Source organism: Chanodichthys erythropterus, chromosome 16, assembly GCF_024489055.1.
Source record: "Chanodichthys erythropterus isolate Z2021 chromosome 16, ASM2448905v1, whole genome shotgun sequence".
In the NCBI taxonomy this organism is placed as follows: Eukaryota; Metazoa; Chordata; class Actinopteri; order Cypriniformes; family Xenocyprididae; genus Chanodichthys; species Chanodichthys erythropterus.
In genome coordinates this window covers 37,319,509-37,336,463 of record NC_090236.1, presented here as the reverse complement: position 1 = coordinate 37,336,463, position 16,955 = coordinate 37,319,509, and the positions used below count along the sequence as shown (strand labels likewise).

Here is a 16,955-nt window from a genome sequence, read left to right as displayed (position 1 = left end):
TCATGTGAGTACAGTGGTTCAGTATTAATATTATAAAGCGACGAGAATATTTTTGGTGTGCCAAAAAAAACAAAATAACGACTTATTTAGTGATGACTGATTTCAAAACACTCCTTCAGGAAGCATCGGAGCGTTATGAATCTTTTGTGTCGAAACATGATTCAGATCGCGTGTCAAACCGCCAAACTGCTGAAATCACGTGACTTTGGCACTCTGAACAGATGATTCGACACGCTGATTCATTATGCTCCGAAGCTTCCTGAAGCAGTGTTTTGAAATCGGCCATCACTAAATAAGTCGTTACTTTGTATTTTTGGCGCACCAAAAATATTCTCGTCACTTTATAATATTAATATTGAGCTACTGTACTCACATGAACTGATTTAAATATGTTTTTAGTACATTAATGGATCTTGTGAGAGGAAATGTCATTGCTGGCTATGAAGGCCTCACTGAACCATCGGATTTCATCAAAAATATCTCAATTTGTAATCTGAAGATTAACGAAGGTCTTACGGGTGTGGAACGACATGAGGGTGAGTAATTAATGGGTGAACTAACCCTTTAATGTTATGAAGCGACGAGAATACTTTTTGTGCACAAAAACAAAACAAAAATAATGATTTTATTCAACCATTTTTCCTCTTCTCTGTCAGTCTCCTATGCAGCTGATGCAGTGAACGCAGTTCAGTGCTTCCATGTTTACGTCTGAACGCTGGCTTCCTGCATCAGCATCACACACATGCTGCTCACATGACCAGGCGTCGACCAATACTGAGCCGCCGTTCGTACGTAGAACCTGGAAGCGAATGACACGGAAGAGACAAATTTGTTGTTTTGTTTTTGCGCACAAAAAGTATTCTCGTCACTTCATAACATTAAGGTTGAACCACTGCAGTCACGTCGACTATTTTAACAATGTCTTTGCAACTTTTCTGGACCTTGAATGTGGAAATTTCGTTGCTAAAAATATAATTATCTTAATTTTTGTGAAGATGAACGGGTGTGGAATGACATGAGGGTGAGTAATTAATGACAGAAATTTAATTTTTGGGTGAACTAACCCTTTAACTGTTTGGTTACCCATATTCTTCAAAATATCTTCCTTCGTGTTCAACAGAAGAAAGACATTCATACAGGTTTGGAACAACTTGAGGGTGAGTAAATGATGACAGAATTTTTATTTTTGTCTTTTAGTTGCCATCTGACACACAGTTATACCGATTTTATGCCTTCAGTCTTGAGCTAAGGTTCAACACTGCCATCCACTGGTGGGATTCTGACATTGCATGTTGTATATATTGATAAAGAGAAAAACATAAATATATTTAATATCAAGCGAGGAGCCTATCTTTTACTTTTAGAAGAGCTTCATTCTTTATTGCTGGGCTGCCCTGAACGATTTGTGAAAACGTACTTCTATCAAAAGGCTAAATTCTCAAGGTATGTTGACTGCAGATGACATTTTGAAACCATCCTGGTGTTTCTGAAACGTTATGTATATCATTATCACTTATCTTGTGTTGCACACATCGATAAAAATTGACTTTCTCTAATAGTAAATCCATTCAGTAGGTAACAAAGTGAAAGATGATTTATTAAGCCATATAAGTTTTTCCATTGCTCAAGTCCAAGATTTTGCGACTTGGTGCATTGGCCTTGGATACAAGCAGTTTTCAAATGTCACTACGGCCATAAAGCCCAGCTTTGTGAAGTTTACGAATAGTGATCTTACTGACTCACTTTGCATTTAACTGTAATTCTGTAGCTTTTTTTTATACAGAACAATTTATACAGTTTTAGTACCCATACATACTAAATGTTAACATCCCAATATACACATACCCCTGCACACAAACACGTAGACTAAACACTTTTTCCCCCCTCTGTCCTCTTTATGTGCCTCTGCATGGTTGTCATGGTGCAAGAGATTAGAGGCCAGTGCTCAGACAGATTGTCAACGCTTCCTCCAGTTTCTCCCTCACTGCGCTTGATGTGGCACACACAGAAGCAGTGCAGAGGAGTTTGATTGTGTTAGGGAGTGAGCGGATTAGGGATGCCTGTATGTGAAGAAAACTGTTTCCCTCAGACCACCAAGGAAGAGTAACATCACTGTAAACGAGATTTATAAAAGAAAGCAACAACAACAGAGTGTGTGCAATTAAAAGAATGGCAAATTCTGGATCTTGTCATGTATACACGTTTTTTTATTTCCATTTTTATCTTTTAGCTGTACCATGAAATTACAACTCACAGTCAAACTCATACACCCAATTCATTTCTATGGAAGATACATGTAAAAGTATCCAGACAAAGAACAAACATCACCATAGAAACAAACATTTCCACCAAGAAATATAGAAAGGGTTATCTTTTAAGCTAGATAGTGGTTCATCTCAGAATCAGTCAAATTCTACCTTTTTCAATAGCTACACTGACAATATTAAAGTAACAAGAGCTTACACTGACTAACATACAGGCATGTTAAACAATCTTACCCCACTCTTTAAACTAGTTGGTGTTAAGAGCAGTATATTGTCTAGTACTGTACAGCTGGACAGGACAAACATGGACACAATGGACATAGGTTGACAGGCCATATTTACAGTCTGGTGTTTTGGTGCTTTTCAGCTGTTAAAAGTAAAGAATATATCATGTGAATTTATCTAATGTAAAGTGTTTTAAATATCAGCTTGTCAAAAGCACTGGTTCACACTTGGTTGGATCTAGGAAAACAATTGTATATGTATTTCATCTGGGCTCCAGCTGTACTATCTGTGCTAAGCTTTTTAAAACATTTGAGCTTATTAAGAAAACTGATAAGAGCTTGAATTTTTGGCCAAAGGTTAATAACATTGTCCACTTTGTGCATGACCGCCCTTCAAAACATAATGGGACAAGGTAGTCTAACAAGATCTTTTACCAAATAAAAACTTTCTTAGAATCTGTTTTTAGTACATTTGAAATGATTAATCAGTATTCTTCTTAATATGAAACGCACTCCCTACACATTTTACCATCATTAATAAAGAAATAGTACACCAATACAATAACTTTTAGCGAGGATCAGTCAATTGTCTTCATTGGCTTTTGAAATTTTGCTCTGTTTCTCACCCAAAGCTATTGTTCACATCCTTAGCTACCTTCAGATCTTAACTTTGGAAGAGTAAATAAAAACCATCATGACAACCTTGCACAGACAAAATAATTTACATTCATCAAAAAGAACATCACATAATATTCAAGGAAGTACTATAAGATATATTTAGACATTATTACATATATTAAAATACACAATGCAGGTATTTTAATATAAAAGATCAGGAACATTTTTTTTAAACCAAGTTAAGACCCTTTATGATGTGATTACTTTCTGTACAAACAGTATTGTGTGTGGTGTTGTTTGTTTGTTTTTTGGTGAACAGTTTAGAATTATGGTCCATAATTATCCTTCATAAGTTCCTTCTTCTTGTCAGCTATTAGATTGATCTCAACACTGTCTCTGATTTCTTTAACAGATCCTTGTGGAGAGCTCTCTGATGCTTGCTGAAGTTTTTGGAGGGCTTGGTTTAAAAAACTCATTGATGCCCCGGTGGCAGGAAGTTTGCAAGGTGGTGAGTTTGTGAGCGCTCATGATGCGACACTCTCTCTGGGCCCTTGGTCCTTGCAGGAGCTCGAGGTGCCTTGACAACTCCTCCATGGTGCTTCATATGTCCCTAGAAGTGATTAGATGTTATTTTATTTTCATGCATCTCTCAAATTGCATCAAGACATTGTACCATCTTAAACTGTATATTCACATTGAATGGACAAAATTGTTTAAGGCCACTCACCTTGAGTCCACTGCGACTTGCATACTCTTTTCCACATTCAGAACAGTGGTAGATTTTTTTCTCTGGCATGGGAGGTGGAAGACTGGGAGTCAGGGATATGCATACAGTTGAGTCTGTTTTGTCCGTTTCAGTTCCTGTTGTATCTTTAAGGTCCACTTTATCCTTTGCGTTTGAACTAGAGTGAGTTTCCTTTATGATCTTCTGCACATGTAAGTCAGGCTCCTCAGTCTCAGCTGCATCCTCATTTGTCTTGTCTACAGTATCTGACACCATATCCGCATTAATACTCAAATCTGGAGTTGCCCTTTGACCATTCTTTGGTGTTTTATGTATTTTATCATCTGTCTTTTCTTCCTCTTGGGGGATTGATTTGGATGTTTGGACAAGGCTTTGGTCAGGCTCCTCTAGGCGTACTGTATGAGAAGACACACTCTCAGATCTCAGCGCAAGAAGAGAAGGTGGTGTTGATGTTTGATGTGTCCGAGGAACCCTGGATGCATTTTGAGCTTGTATACCAAGAAGATCCTCCAGATTTGATCTGGATCCAGAGCAAGAAATAGGTGAGAGAGATGTATTTTCACTGAGTTCACAGTCATCTCTTTGTGGACTGGCTTTCATTAGAGCAGAAATCTTTTTATCTTCCAAGGAGGCAGTGTTACTGGAAAGTTCAAAAGATAGTTCATTATTTGCAGAAGGACCAGTTGTTGCTGATGCTGACTGGGTGGCAGGAGGGACAAGGGATGCAGCAGATTCTACTGGAGAAGATACACTGAGAGAGAGCTCAGGGGGATCAGGTCTGAATGTTGGAGGTGAATGGGGGGTTGGATTCAAAGAGGGGTCAGGGCTTAGGTCGAAAGATGGTATACGACCTGAGCTAAATGAAGCCGGTAGGCTGGAGGTTACGGGACATACCGTGGGAGCAGTGCTCACAGTGAGGGATTCGGTATATCTAGAATCTGAAACTGATTGTAGATCATCATGTAGTAACTGAACATCCGTGCTAGGGCTTATCTCTGAAGCAGAGAGCTCAATAGACTGGGAATGGGTCAAAGTATCACATTCTGTTGAAGTATCCGGCATGTCCTCTGGTGGTAGCTGTCCTCCTAAATGCATGCGGATATGATGTTGCAGCACAAGGGCATTGGTAAACTTCCGTTGGCATAAGGGGCAAGAATTCTGGGCACGAATGTTTGGTGGGCGGGCTCGATGGGTGGCAAGGTGTGCTCGAAGGCTTCCTTTAGTTGAGAAGGAACGACCACATAGCTTGCAGGGGAATGGTCGCTCACCTAAATGAGTAGCCTGGTGCAAACGCAACGCCCTTGGGCAGCTTAACACCCGCAGGCACACACTACACTGATTTGGGGCAAGTGTCCCAGCAGAGTTCATAAGTCCCAGGTAAGGTGACTCCTTGCTGAAGAGGGATGATGGTATTTGGATTGTAGATGATGGAAGTGAGGTGACCACATTTGTACTGAATGTGCTTGTGCTCATTAAACCACTGCTGCTATAGCTTAATGCACCTGTTACACTGTGGCTGCTGGTAGAAGTCTCCCCAGTGGATGAAACCCAGTGTGAATGACTATGTGGTTCTTTCTCTAACTTTTCCACCAGTCTCTGCAGCTTTGATGTGTCCGAGGTTGGGGTCGAGATGGAGGGGGCAGTGGATGACGCTGTGAATGGGAACGGGATATGTTGTTGAGGGGATGGCAGGAATGACCCGGTTGGAGTTGTCTGCCTGAGAAACCCATGGCCTGGAAGATGGTGAGTGGAAGATGCTGGGAAGAAGATTTTGGGTAAGTTGGCAAGCTGTGAGTAAGCAGAATGGGGGAGCAGAGTAGGTATAGGTGGGGTGTTCTCATCAAAGCACTGTTGTTTCACTCCTTTATATACCCCAGCAATGGAGGAGGTGGATGAGGAAGGAGATGAAAGAAGGGTGGAGGCCAGAGAGGATGATGATGAAGATGTTATTGAGGAGGTAGTGGATGTGGACGCTGCAGCAGCCGCAGCAGCAGCAGCACGGTTGAGTTGAAGGAGAGAGTGTGCAGTGGTCAGCAGAGCCAAATCAATACTAGGAGGCAGAGATGAGGTTGTGGCACGTGTTGAGGCAGTAGTGCCCTCAAGACTGTCACCACACAGATCATCCTCTTGCTGTTTCTGATGCTTCTGAATAGCATTTGTATTTGTGGAGGTGATCGTTTGTTTTTGTGCTGATCCTCCCATTGATCCCCCAGTTACAGATGCAAAAAGCGAGCAGGGAAACAACGAAAACGAGAGTTCAGGGTTTTGCTCACGATGGCGCAAGAAGTGGACCTTGAGGTTCCCTCTTGTGGTGAATCGACTGAAACATACAGGGCACTGGTAAGGACGCTCCCCTGTGTGTGAACGCAAGTGTATTTGCAGGGATGAATCACTGCTGAAGAGTTTCCGGCAAAATCGGCATGCGTGCTGCATGCGTCCCGACGATAAGACAGATGTACTTCCTTGAGCAGAGAGTTTTGGATCCTGTGAGGGGGCAGAAGAGACAGCAGCTGCTGGGAGAGATTGGTTTGGGAAGGTAAGACTACTGTTTCCACTGGCTCCTGTGGTGTTAGAGGATTTTTGAGATGATAGGCCAAGGGAAAGAGTGAGTGGATAGTTTGAGGCAGCAGGTGTGGACATTGATGAGGATGTGGCAGCACTTGTATGATTGGTGAAGTTTGCTGGAGTTACTATCCCACTGTCATACTGTGCCTTATGGGGGCGTAAGACATTCAAGAGAGGGTGGGCATGTTTAGAGGATTTAGAAGTGGTCTGAGGGGGTAGCAGGGATGAGAAACAGGCCAAAAGAGGAGCCACAGAGGTAGGGGGAGGTGATGACTTTGGTCGGGAGGGTCTGGGGTTGTTATCAGAACTTTTTAAACAGAGCTGTGGCAGCGATGGTAGTATGAAAGGCTTTGAATCCACTTCACAAGATCCTCCTCCCAGTCTCAATACTTGCCTACAGATTTCCTCCGTCATCTGCATCTGATGGATTTGCCTCTGCTGCAGCACACGTAGCTCCTCCAAGATAAAAGCAATACTGACGGGTGCACATGCCGGGGCTGAAGGGACTGTGCTTGGGCTGGAAGAGGGTGTAACTGGACTTGGGGGACCCTGAGGCACAGAATTGGGGCTTCCAGGATATGGAGGCACACAGAGAGAGGCAGCAGTGGAGGAGGATGAAGAAGAGGTTGTGGTTGCTGACACGCCTAACTTTGGAGAAGCCATGGGTGAGTGAGTGTGGTTTTGGGTAGAGAGCACAGTTGGTGCAATGCTAGTGATAGGCTGATTAGTAGAATGGGATGGGATGTCAGGGATATGGGAAAGTTGAGACTCTGTTAGGTTTAAGGGAAATTGTATGGGATGGCAGGGGATGTGAAAGATAGGATGGTTTGGTCTGGTCAGAGAAGGAGTTGTGAGCCTCTCAATTGGTGGATTTGGGATTAAGGTTGATTGGCAGCTTTGAGTTGTTGAGTATGAGGAAGAGCAGGAAGAGTTCTTTGCAAGAGTAGAGTTGAGGGTCTTCACTGCCAACTGCTCCTCTAAGAAATCAGAGAGAAACTATTTATGCAACAATTTATGCCATACAGATACTAGTCTAGTCTAATGTTATAATACAAGTTCAATAGGTGCAAGAATAAAAAACTGTCAGGAAACTGATACTAAACAGATTTTATTTATTTATATATAGATTTATATTGTTAAAAATTTTAATTCCAAATCATGAAACTGATAAAGGTAGCCACTACATATACTATACTATACATACTATACTAATAAGTATAGTTCAGAACACAGAACTCATGTTTAATGTGACAGTTTCATCCTTACATCTACTATAAAACATTATGTTGTTAGTCCCGAGATTCTTCACATTAGTGAATAAATACATAGATCCACTTTTAATACTCATGAGTTCTAATGGTCTGGTGGTAGAACTTTTCTTAAGCGTGTCAGAGGTTCTTGCTTCTAATCTGCCCTCGTAGTTTTTTTCTCATTAAAGCAAAAGATGTTCATCAGTGATCAGGGACACGTTTCTGTGCATTTTGTTTTGTGATTTCAACAAAACGAGCAGAGAGATTGAAGCGCTCAGCATGATTTCAAAAACACACACATTCCAGAACCGGATCGCCTCTTAATCTCCAAGTCAACTAGAGATGTTTAATTTGTATTAGATACATGTGTACCGTGAGATCTTTCAAGAATTGTGGGGACAATATCGACCCTGGAAAAAAGTCCTACCTGTCCCACCAGCAAATTATGCCTATGGTTGTCAGTACAGTTTGATTAATTATTCTAATTGTATTATTTTAATTAATTTAATAAAATAATTTTATATTTTAATCAATCATTAGGCAATTGAGTAAAGAGAAAATAGATTATATAGTTTAGAGTTAGTCTTGTAATTTAATTCATTTTATCCTCTCTAGGTTCTTACATGTTCATTGTTTGTTGTGTGCTACATTTTTGTTCTTATTGCACATGTGAACCGACAAACCCAAATGCTTTTAGCCTTATAAACTTCTTAATCCGATTTCTAACCTTTAGTACTTTTATTTAGGTTGTTGTCGTCTTGATTGCTTTCCAATTGTTTTTACTCGCTTCTTACACAAGCATCACCAAGGAAACATAGCATATGAGGCTCACACATGTAGAGGATACCTCTGGCTGACCTGTAACACTCTTTTTCATTTAAATGCCAACCAAAGTGTAGTATTGCTGTTCTAACCAAGACTCCCCACCTTCTGTGCCATATGAACATGTCCCTCCCATTATCATAAATCTTTTTTTTTAACATTTAACTTTTAATATTAAAAATGTATCTGTTATCATATATCACAAAGCATGAAGAACATAATTTGTACTTTTCATTTTACCTCTTTTTAAAGTCAGTGTTGTACATGGCTGTCTTCTCCGCTCTCTTCCTATCCCCTCACTACCTCTGATCTGAAATCCCATCCCTTGACCAGCTTACAATGCTTTTAGCACTGCTAACAGCCAACTTTGTTTCCACAGCAACAATGAACATGGACAATGAACCTCGCCACAAAGTTCCCAAACCCCTTCACCAGCCCACCTACCCACCCTCTAGACTGAGTAAGTGAATATATGCTATTACATCCCATGTATATTTAAACAAACCTTCTGTCCTAACCTAGCAAAGCCTGAAAGGTCAGTGAGCCTAAGTGCAGTAGTCAACCACTAAAAACAGCCAAATTGCTTAAAATAAGTGACCTTTAGCATTAGAGCCATATCCAGAAACCAATATGAGGACATAACAGCATGAATATGAAATTAATTAGCGACCCATACACACTCATATACTAGCGAGAGATGCATAAAGAGTTTCCTGTACTTAAAGAACTCTAGAATTTAAGTCACAGATCAACACACTGTTATGCACGTACTTCCTGGCAGTTAATGCCTGACTGCACGACCACAAAGCCTCACAGAGACAATTAAGTCTCATGCCATTCCCGCTCAAGTGGCTCCTTCTTTCTCAATGTTGTCCACCTTTTTCCACAACCTTTTTCTAATCCCCTTTTCAAAATCCAGTTCAGCATATTACACATCTCTGTTCCCTTTAGGTTCGCTTTGCTATTTGGTCTTCTCTTTCTTTAAATCATTCTCACTAGCCGTTCATACAATATCGTGGGTGGTCTAAATTCTTAGCTTGGGTCAGAAAATGATGAAAAGTACTAATTGGACATTCAACGGAAGCTGCTGGGATGTATTTATATGTAAACAATATTACTGAATTTCCTTTTATTTGTTTTACTTTGCTTCATTTTTACTTTTCTTAAAACTAGAATCAGAGATATTGTAGACGTTTGAATCTGTTAATGTCACAGCAAACATCTCGAATGGCATTTGCAAGATGGCTCGCTGGCAGAAACAATGGAGATCTCTTACTAAACAGTAAAACATTTCTCACCATGTTGAAGTAGCCACGAAGTGTTGAGGATGGGGCTGAAAAAGTGCTGAGGTCTTTTTTGTTTCCGGCGTGACATGATGCAGGGGAAAGTCAATGGCTAAATGGCCCATGAGTGAAAATCTTTCTCTTTAAACTAAATTACAGCAAATCTCACGGCATCAGTTCTGAGAAACAATCAAAAATCCATGTTTCATTTATATAGAGAGCTACAAGGCCAAATGCCAAGTGCATACATGAGCAAGCAATGTCTCAAAAGTGAACTAAGCACTTGGCAAACTAAATCTATGTCTATTCAGTGTCTAACTAAAATCCAAAGACAACTCTCCACCTCTTTTTCCCCGTTTCTCTCTCAAACACAGCCTCGGCTTGTTCTCTCTGCATTTGCATTCAAATAACGCAGAACACCACCTACTCATGCATATACCCCTCCTTTCCCTTACACCCCCAAGTTTTAAGGCGTTCCCCTAAACCTTTTTTCTCAGTCTCAGTATTGAGTATTTAATAATTAGACACCAGGTAAGAGCATGCAAGACTGAGATACAGTATACAGTAAGCAGTGAATGACATTTTTGACATATTTCTTGGCGCCTGTTGCCAAAAATCTGGCAGAGGACCAAATGTTAGTTATCATATAGTGTTATATTGCTTTATAATATCATATTCTCAGTTATGTGATTGCCTTTTTAAGTTAATCTCAAACATGACTGCAAAATTTAGTGCATTCAACAGGCCTGCATTAAGTTTAATATGTCATTTTCATTTCAACGGCATCACTGTATTATTAAAATTTAGGCCAGAAAATAGAATCTTAATGAATATCTACAACATTTTGATTGTCTATAATACAGATGTGCCTCCTCAGTATGATGTATTTCATGATGTGCATGCTTTGTTCTTTTCTTTCTTTATGTTTTTAGCTTTCACAGCATTTGGTTAAGCATTATATTTTTTATAATATCATATTCTCAGTTATGTGACTGCCTTTTTAAGTTAATTTCAAACATGACTGCAAACTTTAGCTCCATAAAGTAATGCATTCAACAGGCCTACATTAAGTTTATTATGTCTTTCTCATGTCAATGGCATAACTGTATTATTAAAATGTAGGCCAGAAAATAGAATCTGAATGACTACCTACAACGTTTTGATTGTCTATAATACAGATGTGTCATGTTTTCAAGTGAGTGCATTTCAGTAGCATAATTTGTCATGGTATTTATTTTAGAAAACCATCCTTGTCCTCTTCAGTATGATGTATTTCATGATGTGCATGCTTTTTTTTCTTTTCGTTCTCTCTTTTTTGGCTTTCACAGCACAAATTCCTTACATATGTCATTTATATAATTATATTATTTGTATCAAAACTCTAGACTTTATTATTAAAAATGTTATAAATGCCAAAACACAATAAAGTGTTTAGCTAGCATTTGGATTCATGCTATAATACATCTCGTAAAATTCTTGCACAAATGTCATAATTACGTCAGCCAAATGCACGCGGAAACTACAGCTCTACTGTACGCGCGACCTGTTGCGTCCTCCGAGCGCGCGCTCTATGATCATAACCAATTATGATTCATATTTCTTATGACTACATGAAATACTTTGACGTTAACTGACATTTGGAGTGTGCGGATCGTAAATGGCATAAACACTTACCAGCAGACGACAATATTTCACGGCTGTTTGCAAGATTAGGATAGATTACGTCGTACAGTGTCTGGCTCGTCATATCATCATTGCTGTTCCGGCATTTTGCCACCGTGATGCGCAGTCGTCTTTGACAGCAGGCAGTTCGACATCTAAATTATTTATTTGCTGTACTGTCGTTAGAACACTGTATATTCTGTTGTAGTCGTGACTGGTCACTTCTCACCCATTGTTTAGTGTTTGGTTTAATGGCACATTGCGATTTCGTAAAGTGATATTTCGCTATTCCTGTCATTCCCATAGTCCTCCCCTCCCTCGTTGCTCTGCTTCCTTTGTATTTGGTAAAAATGGCCCTCTCCCCGGCCTGAGCCTTTGTTGAGCACACAGGCGCTGCAGCATCGACGGATGTCTGTCTGAGAGTCTGTCGGTCCAATCCGGACACTGTCTCTGCAGAGTAATTAACGAGCCATTACGAATCATGTTTGCTCTCATTTTAACTGCGTAAAGTGCGAAGCTTTTACTTTTGCTTTAGCTTTGTGACTAATTTTCTTTTAAGAGCATGTCATTTAAATTTTTATAGAAGATCATTTTATAGGTTATCATTCTTGGGCTGCTAGAAAAAATTGCATTTCTATGAGAATGGTGTAAATGTATCCCCTTGTTTTTTTTGCTTTGATTTCACATGCCATAATATTGGAGCTGTTACCATAGAGTTCAGTTGTTCAGTAACACTGAGTAGCTATGTTGCTAACAAGTTGCTAAAAAGGACTACAACTACCACAAGGATGTGAGTTTATGTACTTGATGAGTTGGATAATGGTTGTAGTCCATGAATAACATGTTAGAAACCTTTATGGCAGAGAGGGGCACAACCTAACACTTTTTGTCTTTGTTAATTTGTGTAAATCCACTTGGAGTATTTTCCCCCCACATTATTTTTGCACGTCTCTATAGTACAATTATTTGGTCTTAGTTCATTAATACAGTGTGTAGGCTATGCCTACTTTTATTTATTTACCCCAATAAAAATGGAAGGGAAATTAGACAACATTGTGTGAGCTATGACAGCTTCAGATGTTCTCTGATCTCATATATATATATATATATATATATATATATATATATATATATATATATATATATATATATATATATATATAGGACAATCTAAAATATAAAATATTTTGTCAATAAAATACAATTATTGAGTTTTTATATATATAAAATATATATATTTTCAAATAATTAAAAATAAAGTCATATTGGAATTTGGCAGTGGACACCATAAAACAGCTATATAGCATAATTCCTAACAATAATAATTAATTTCTGAACATTGACTCTGAGACTGTACTACTGTTCAAAAGGTTTGGGATTGGTAAGATTTTTTAAAAATGTTTTTAAACAAAAAAAGTCTCTTCTGCTCACCAAGGATGTGTTTATTTGATTAAAAAATACATCAAAAACAGTAATATTTTTAAATATTGTTACAATTTAAAAAGACTGTTTTCTATTTGAATATATTTTAAAATGTGATTTATTCCTGTGAATTTTCAGCATCATTACTCCAGTCTTCAGTGTCACATGATCCTTCAGAAATCATTCTAATATGCTGATTTGATGCTCAAGAAACATTTATTATTATTATCAATGTTGTAAACAATTGTGTACTTTTTTTCAGGATTATTTGATGAATAGAAAGTTCAAAATAACAGCATTTATCTGAATTAGAAAGCTTTTGTAACATTATACACTATACTGTTCAAAAGTTTGGGGTCAGTATGTTTTTTTAAAGACGTTTTACAATTCACAACAAATAGACAATTCAAATTCGAATACACAATTTATCATTATGTTTTCATTTCTTAGAGTTTCTTAGCCTACATGTGTGTGTGACAAAACAGTTCAAATTTTGCAGTGCATACTTTTTTCTATACAGTTTTATTAAAGCCTATATGATAGGGTGGAAGTATAACAGACTTCCAAGTCCAATGTCTATACACTGCTCTTTTGGGTTAATATTGTACACTGTTACAGTTTACTTTGTTTTTACATATGTCTGGCAGCCACTGGTGTCTTTGACTTTTGCCTTTGCTCCTCTTCAATTTGCTCAATCTCGGACAACTCCGTCATGGTCCCATAGTCTGATACAATATGCAAATCTTTCTGCCACTTTTCAATGAAGCTTTCGTCCACTATGAGGAGAAATGATACAATTAGGTTAAGTTGTTGTGTAAAAATATGTTTAGCTGACAAAAATACTACTTACATTTAGGCCGATCCTGCAAGAAGCTTCTGCACTCAACATGTTCTGTCTCCCATTTACAAGCTCGCTCATCATCACTGTCTTCCATCTTCTCCAGTGCTTCACCCACAGCTTTCGGGAGCACTGTGTTCATTCTGGCCATCATCTCCACTTTCTCCATCAACTCTCTGACCTGTTTCTCATCATCCTGCACCATGTTGTTTAATACATGATACCTGTTTCCACATTTATTAATCAGCCACTGCAGATCTTCTCCTTCACTCTCAATGTGCTCTTCAATCGTAGGCGTCCCCATCCAGTCGCCCCTGCTGAACACCACTATACAATATTTCCAGACATCTCGACCCAGGAGCTCCATGTGCTCCTTTACAGACCTTCTTTGTGCCTCAATGAAGGCGACGCCAGACTGAAGAACCAGCAGAACTGCATGAGGTCCTGGTGGACACATCGTAACACTTGACATGATCTCCTGCTTGACTGGCTCTGAAGTCTCCTTTACGGACGCGTACGGCCACCATCCAGGAGTGTCGATCAAAATCAATTTTCTCTCATCAACCTTTCCTTCACTCATCACACACTCTTTAGTCCTCCTGGCATATTGTGTATTTTTCAGGATGGTGTTCATCACTGAGGTCTTTCCAGAATTTTTTCCACCCATCAAGACAATCCTTAACTCTCTGCAGAAAAAAAGAGAGTTCATGAACAGTGCTAAGCATTCAGTTGGTTATATTGCCTACATAATTCTGTATCTTCTATTAATTGTAAAATTCTTTTGAGCATTTTTCTTCTGGAAATATTCACTATACCTGGTAAATGTTCTGTCAAGGTTTGCATCTTTGTTTTTGCTTCAATCTCTCTCTCCTCTGCTCGTTTCTTCACAGTTCTTCTCTTTTCCTCCATATCCTCAAGCAATTTGCTGTCCATTTTGAAGCCCTGTCCTTCATGCTCAGCTACCAAGCTCTCGATCTCATGAAACAGTTTTTCCACATGTTTCCCTCTTCTGACAGTATAATTGAAGACATGAACTCTGTTCCCACACTTCTTTATTACAATATCAAGCTCTTGTCCTGCTCTCTCAATGAGCTTCTTGTTATCTGCATGTCTCTGTGTTTTATCATTATACATGAGCAGAACGATGGTGTGATTCCAGATCTGCTCACCCAGAATCTCCATGTGTTCAACCACACTGTTCAGGTGCATTTCTGTGAATGTTTTGTGTAGATTGATGACTAGAAGGAAGGCATGTGGATCAGGACAGTTTTAAACTGTGCACAATCTCCATCTGTATGTATTTTGCACTCTCTGCCAGTGTGAAGCTCCTCCACCATCCTGGTGTCATTACCAACGTAACTGACCTGTTCTGATTCGTTCTTTGTTTTATCTCACTCTCGACTATCTCTTTTCCCACTATACATTCATTCTGACCAAGGATGGTATTTGCTGCATTGTATTTGTATTCACATTTACTACCTATTACAATGACCTTTATCCCTGGAAGAGCTGCAAAAGAAAATTAAGGAATCTTTAATTATAACAGCAAACATGAATTAACATTGATCGTCATATTTCAAATGTTTAGTTAAGTTTATAGATTGTGTATTTTCGTGTACATGTGGTTTGTAAGAAAGATCTTACCTCCCATTGAAAATAAATTTTTGGGGAATAAAATCTGATATGCCATCCATAAGGGGATGTTTGTAAAAAATAAAAATTCAGCCTTTGAACAGCAATGCACGTAGTGACGTTATATGTACATTTCTGTTCAAAGATATAATTATATTTTGAAGACTTTTGTGTCAACTACTTTCTAAAAGTATGTTAATTATATAAGAATTATATAAGGTTTGTTTCAAACTTTTAAATATTAAATGTACAACATTAAGAAAACTCACTTTCATTATGATCGGAGTCCTCTCCTGTCTCCATTGTGCACCACAAACTATCAGTTTGTAGTTCTTGAAGTTTGCTTCAAAGTCTTCTTTCTGCCACTCCTCTTTTCTTACTCTCAATGTCCTATTTTCTTAGTTTTCAGTCTTTCTCGGTTCTCTCGTTTCTATTCAAATAAAGAATCTTTAAGCATTTTCTGTCGGTTCTTCGCATTTACTCAATGTGTCTCTGTACTAAATAACTTGATGAACTGGTTTACCAACTAATAGCCTCACCCTCATGATTGTACAAGGATCATAGAGTCACATGCATTACTTCCCCTTTATTTTTTTCTAAATGCTAGTGACTTTATTTTGTACACTGTTACAAAAACCACAGACTGACATAAAAGCATGAGTGAAACTAGGGCTGGACGATTAATCCAAAAATAATCGAAACCGAAATTCAGAACCTCTAACCGACATAATTTTCCCATGTCGGTTATTTCGTTTTTTTAATCCTGTTAATACTTCCCCCTTAAAAACATACTACTGTGTATGAAGCCATGTGACTCCGCCCCATCCAGTCAGTGGCATAAAAGCAACACGGAGGTGAACGCCAAGTCAACACACACAGACAGTGCATGAGCAGTGAGCCTTGTGTCTTTTGTCAACCTTTGTCAGTTCTATGTGTTTTAAGATTTGCCTGTTTGGACATTCAAGTGATTAGACGACAAAACGTGAAGATCGCGCGCACAGAGAGGAACGCATAAACTAGTTGTCAGCGCTGTCCTGTGATTTATCACTAAAGTAGCTTAGAAACTCAAAACTTATTATAGCATATATTTTTCTACTTTTGAAGGAACTATTTACAACCCAGAGACGGTATGACTAATTCATACACGCAATCGCTCTCATTACTGTGCTAATTTATCTTTATCTGATTTACAACGAGCAGAAATCTGTAAGAAATGTTACAAACATAGATAAAATAACTGCTGTTGGTGAGCTATGAGGTCAGAGCACTCTTTCAATAGGAAAAAATATCCCACCTTTAATAGTCAATCATATTTACAGTACAAATCTTGTCAGTGAACTATGAGGGCAAAAAACAAACAAACAAAATAATTGTTCATTAATAGTAATCAAGGTAAAATATTCAATTAATCAAGGAATTTGATTTTAGGCCATAATCGTCCAACGCTAAGTGAAACTGCCCAACTACACGAAACACTAATCACCATAGTGGCAACCAAAATTTTCAATAAAACATCAACATCTAAACCTCTGTTATAATTCTCAGAAAGAACTCTTGAAGAATGACAGAATAAAATCAGTCTGGTTAGTAATGAGATAGATTTAATGTCTTTTCAGTTGATTTCATCTAA

The 16,955-nt window shown here is 38.6% G+C and overlaps 2 protein-coding genes and 1 long non-coding RNA gene across 6 annotated transcripts; 1 reads left to right on the top strand and 2 right to left on the bottom strand.

The window, feature by feature from the left end:
• Nucleotides 1-1,376: 1,376 nt before the first annotated feature.
• LOC137003544 (uncharacterized) lies at nt 1,377-5,511 on the top strand. Its single transcript, XR_010891990.1, has 3 exons — nt 1,377-1,443; nt 3,519-3,614; nt 5,445-5,511. It is a non-coding gene; the product is annotated as an uncharacterized lncRNA (long non-coding RNA).
• Nucleotides 2,197-12,367, bottom strand: sall2 (spalt-like transcription factor 2). Of its 3 annotated transcripts, XM_067363738.1 has the most exons (4): nt 11,446-11,511; nt 9,787-9,950; nt 3,834-7,393; nt 2,197-3,716 (listed from the first exon to the last, which is right to left on the bottom strand). In XM_067363738.1, the coding sequence occupies exons 2-4, from the start codon at nt 9,860-9,862 to the stop codon at nt 3,579-3,581; spliced, it is 3,774 nt and encodes a 1,257-aa protein (XP_067219839.1). In that variant the 5' UTR covers nt 9,863-9,950; nt 11,446-11,511; the 3' UTR covers nt 2,197-3,578. The 3 variants fall into 3 exon arrangements, with proteins under 3 accessions (XP_067219839.1, XP_067219840.1, XP_067219841.1); XM_067363739.1 differs by lacking the exon at nt 9,787-9,950 and having other exon boundaries at nt 11,446-12,367; XM_067363740.1 differs by lacking the exons at nt 9,787-9,950; nt 11,446-11,511 and adding an exon at nt 11,663-12,367.
• A 632-nt stretch (nt 12,368-12,999) lies between these two features.
• Nucleotides 13,000-15,816, bottom strand: LOC137003396 (GTPase IMAP family member 9-like). Of its 2 annotated transcripts, XM_067363537.1 has the most exons (4): nt 15,595-15,816; nt 14,509-15,202; nt 13,706-14,379; nt 13,000-13,631 (listed from the first exon to the last, which is right to left on the bottom strand). In XM_067363537.1, the coding sequence occupies exons 3-4, from the start codon at nt 14,358-14,360 to the stop codon at nt 13,486-13,488; spliced, it is 801 nt and encodes a 266-aa protein (XP_067219638.1). In that variant the 5' UTR covers nt 14,361-14,379; nt 14,509-15,202; nt 15,595-15,816; the 3' UTR covers nt 13,000-13,485. The 2 variants fall into 2 exon arrangements, with proteins under 2 accessions (XP_067219638.1, XP_067219637.1); XM_067363536.1 differs by having other exon boundaries at nt 13,706-15,202.
• Between the last annotated feature and the right edge of the window lie 1,139 nt (nt 15,817-16,955).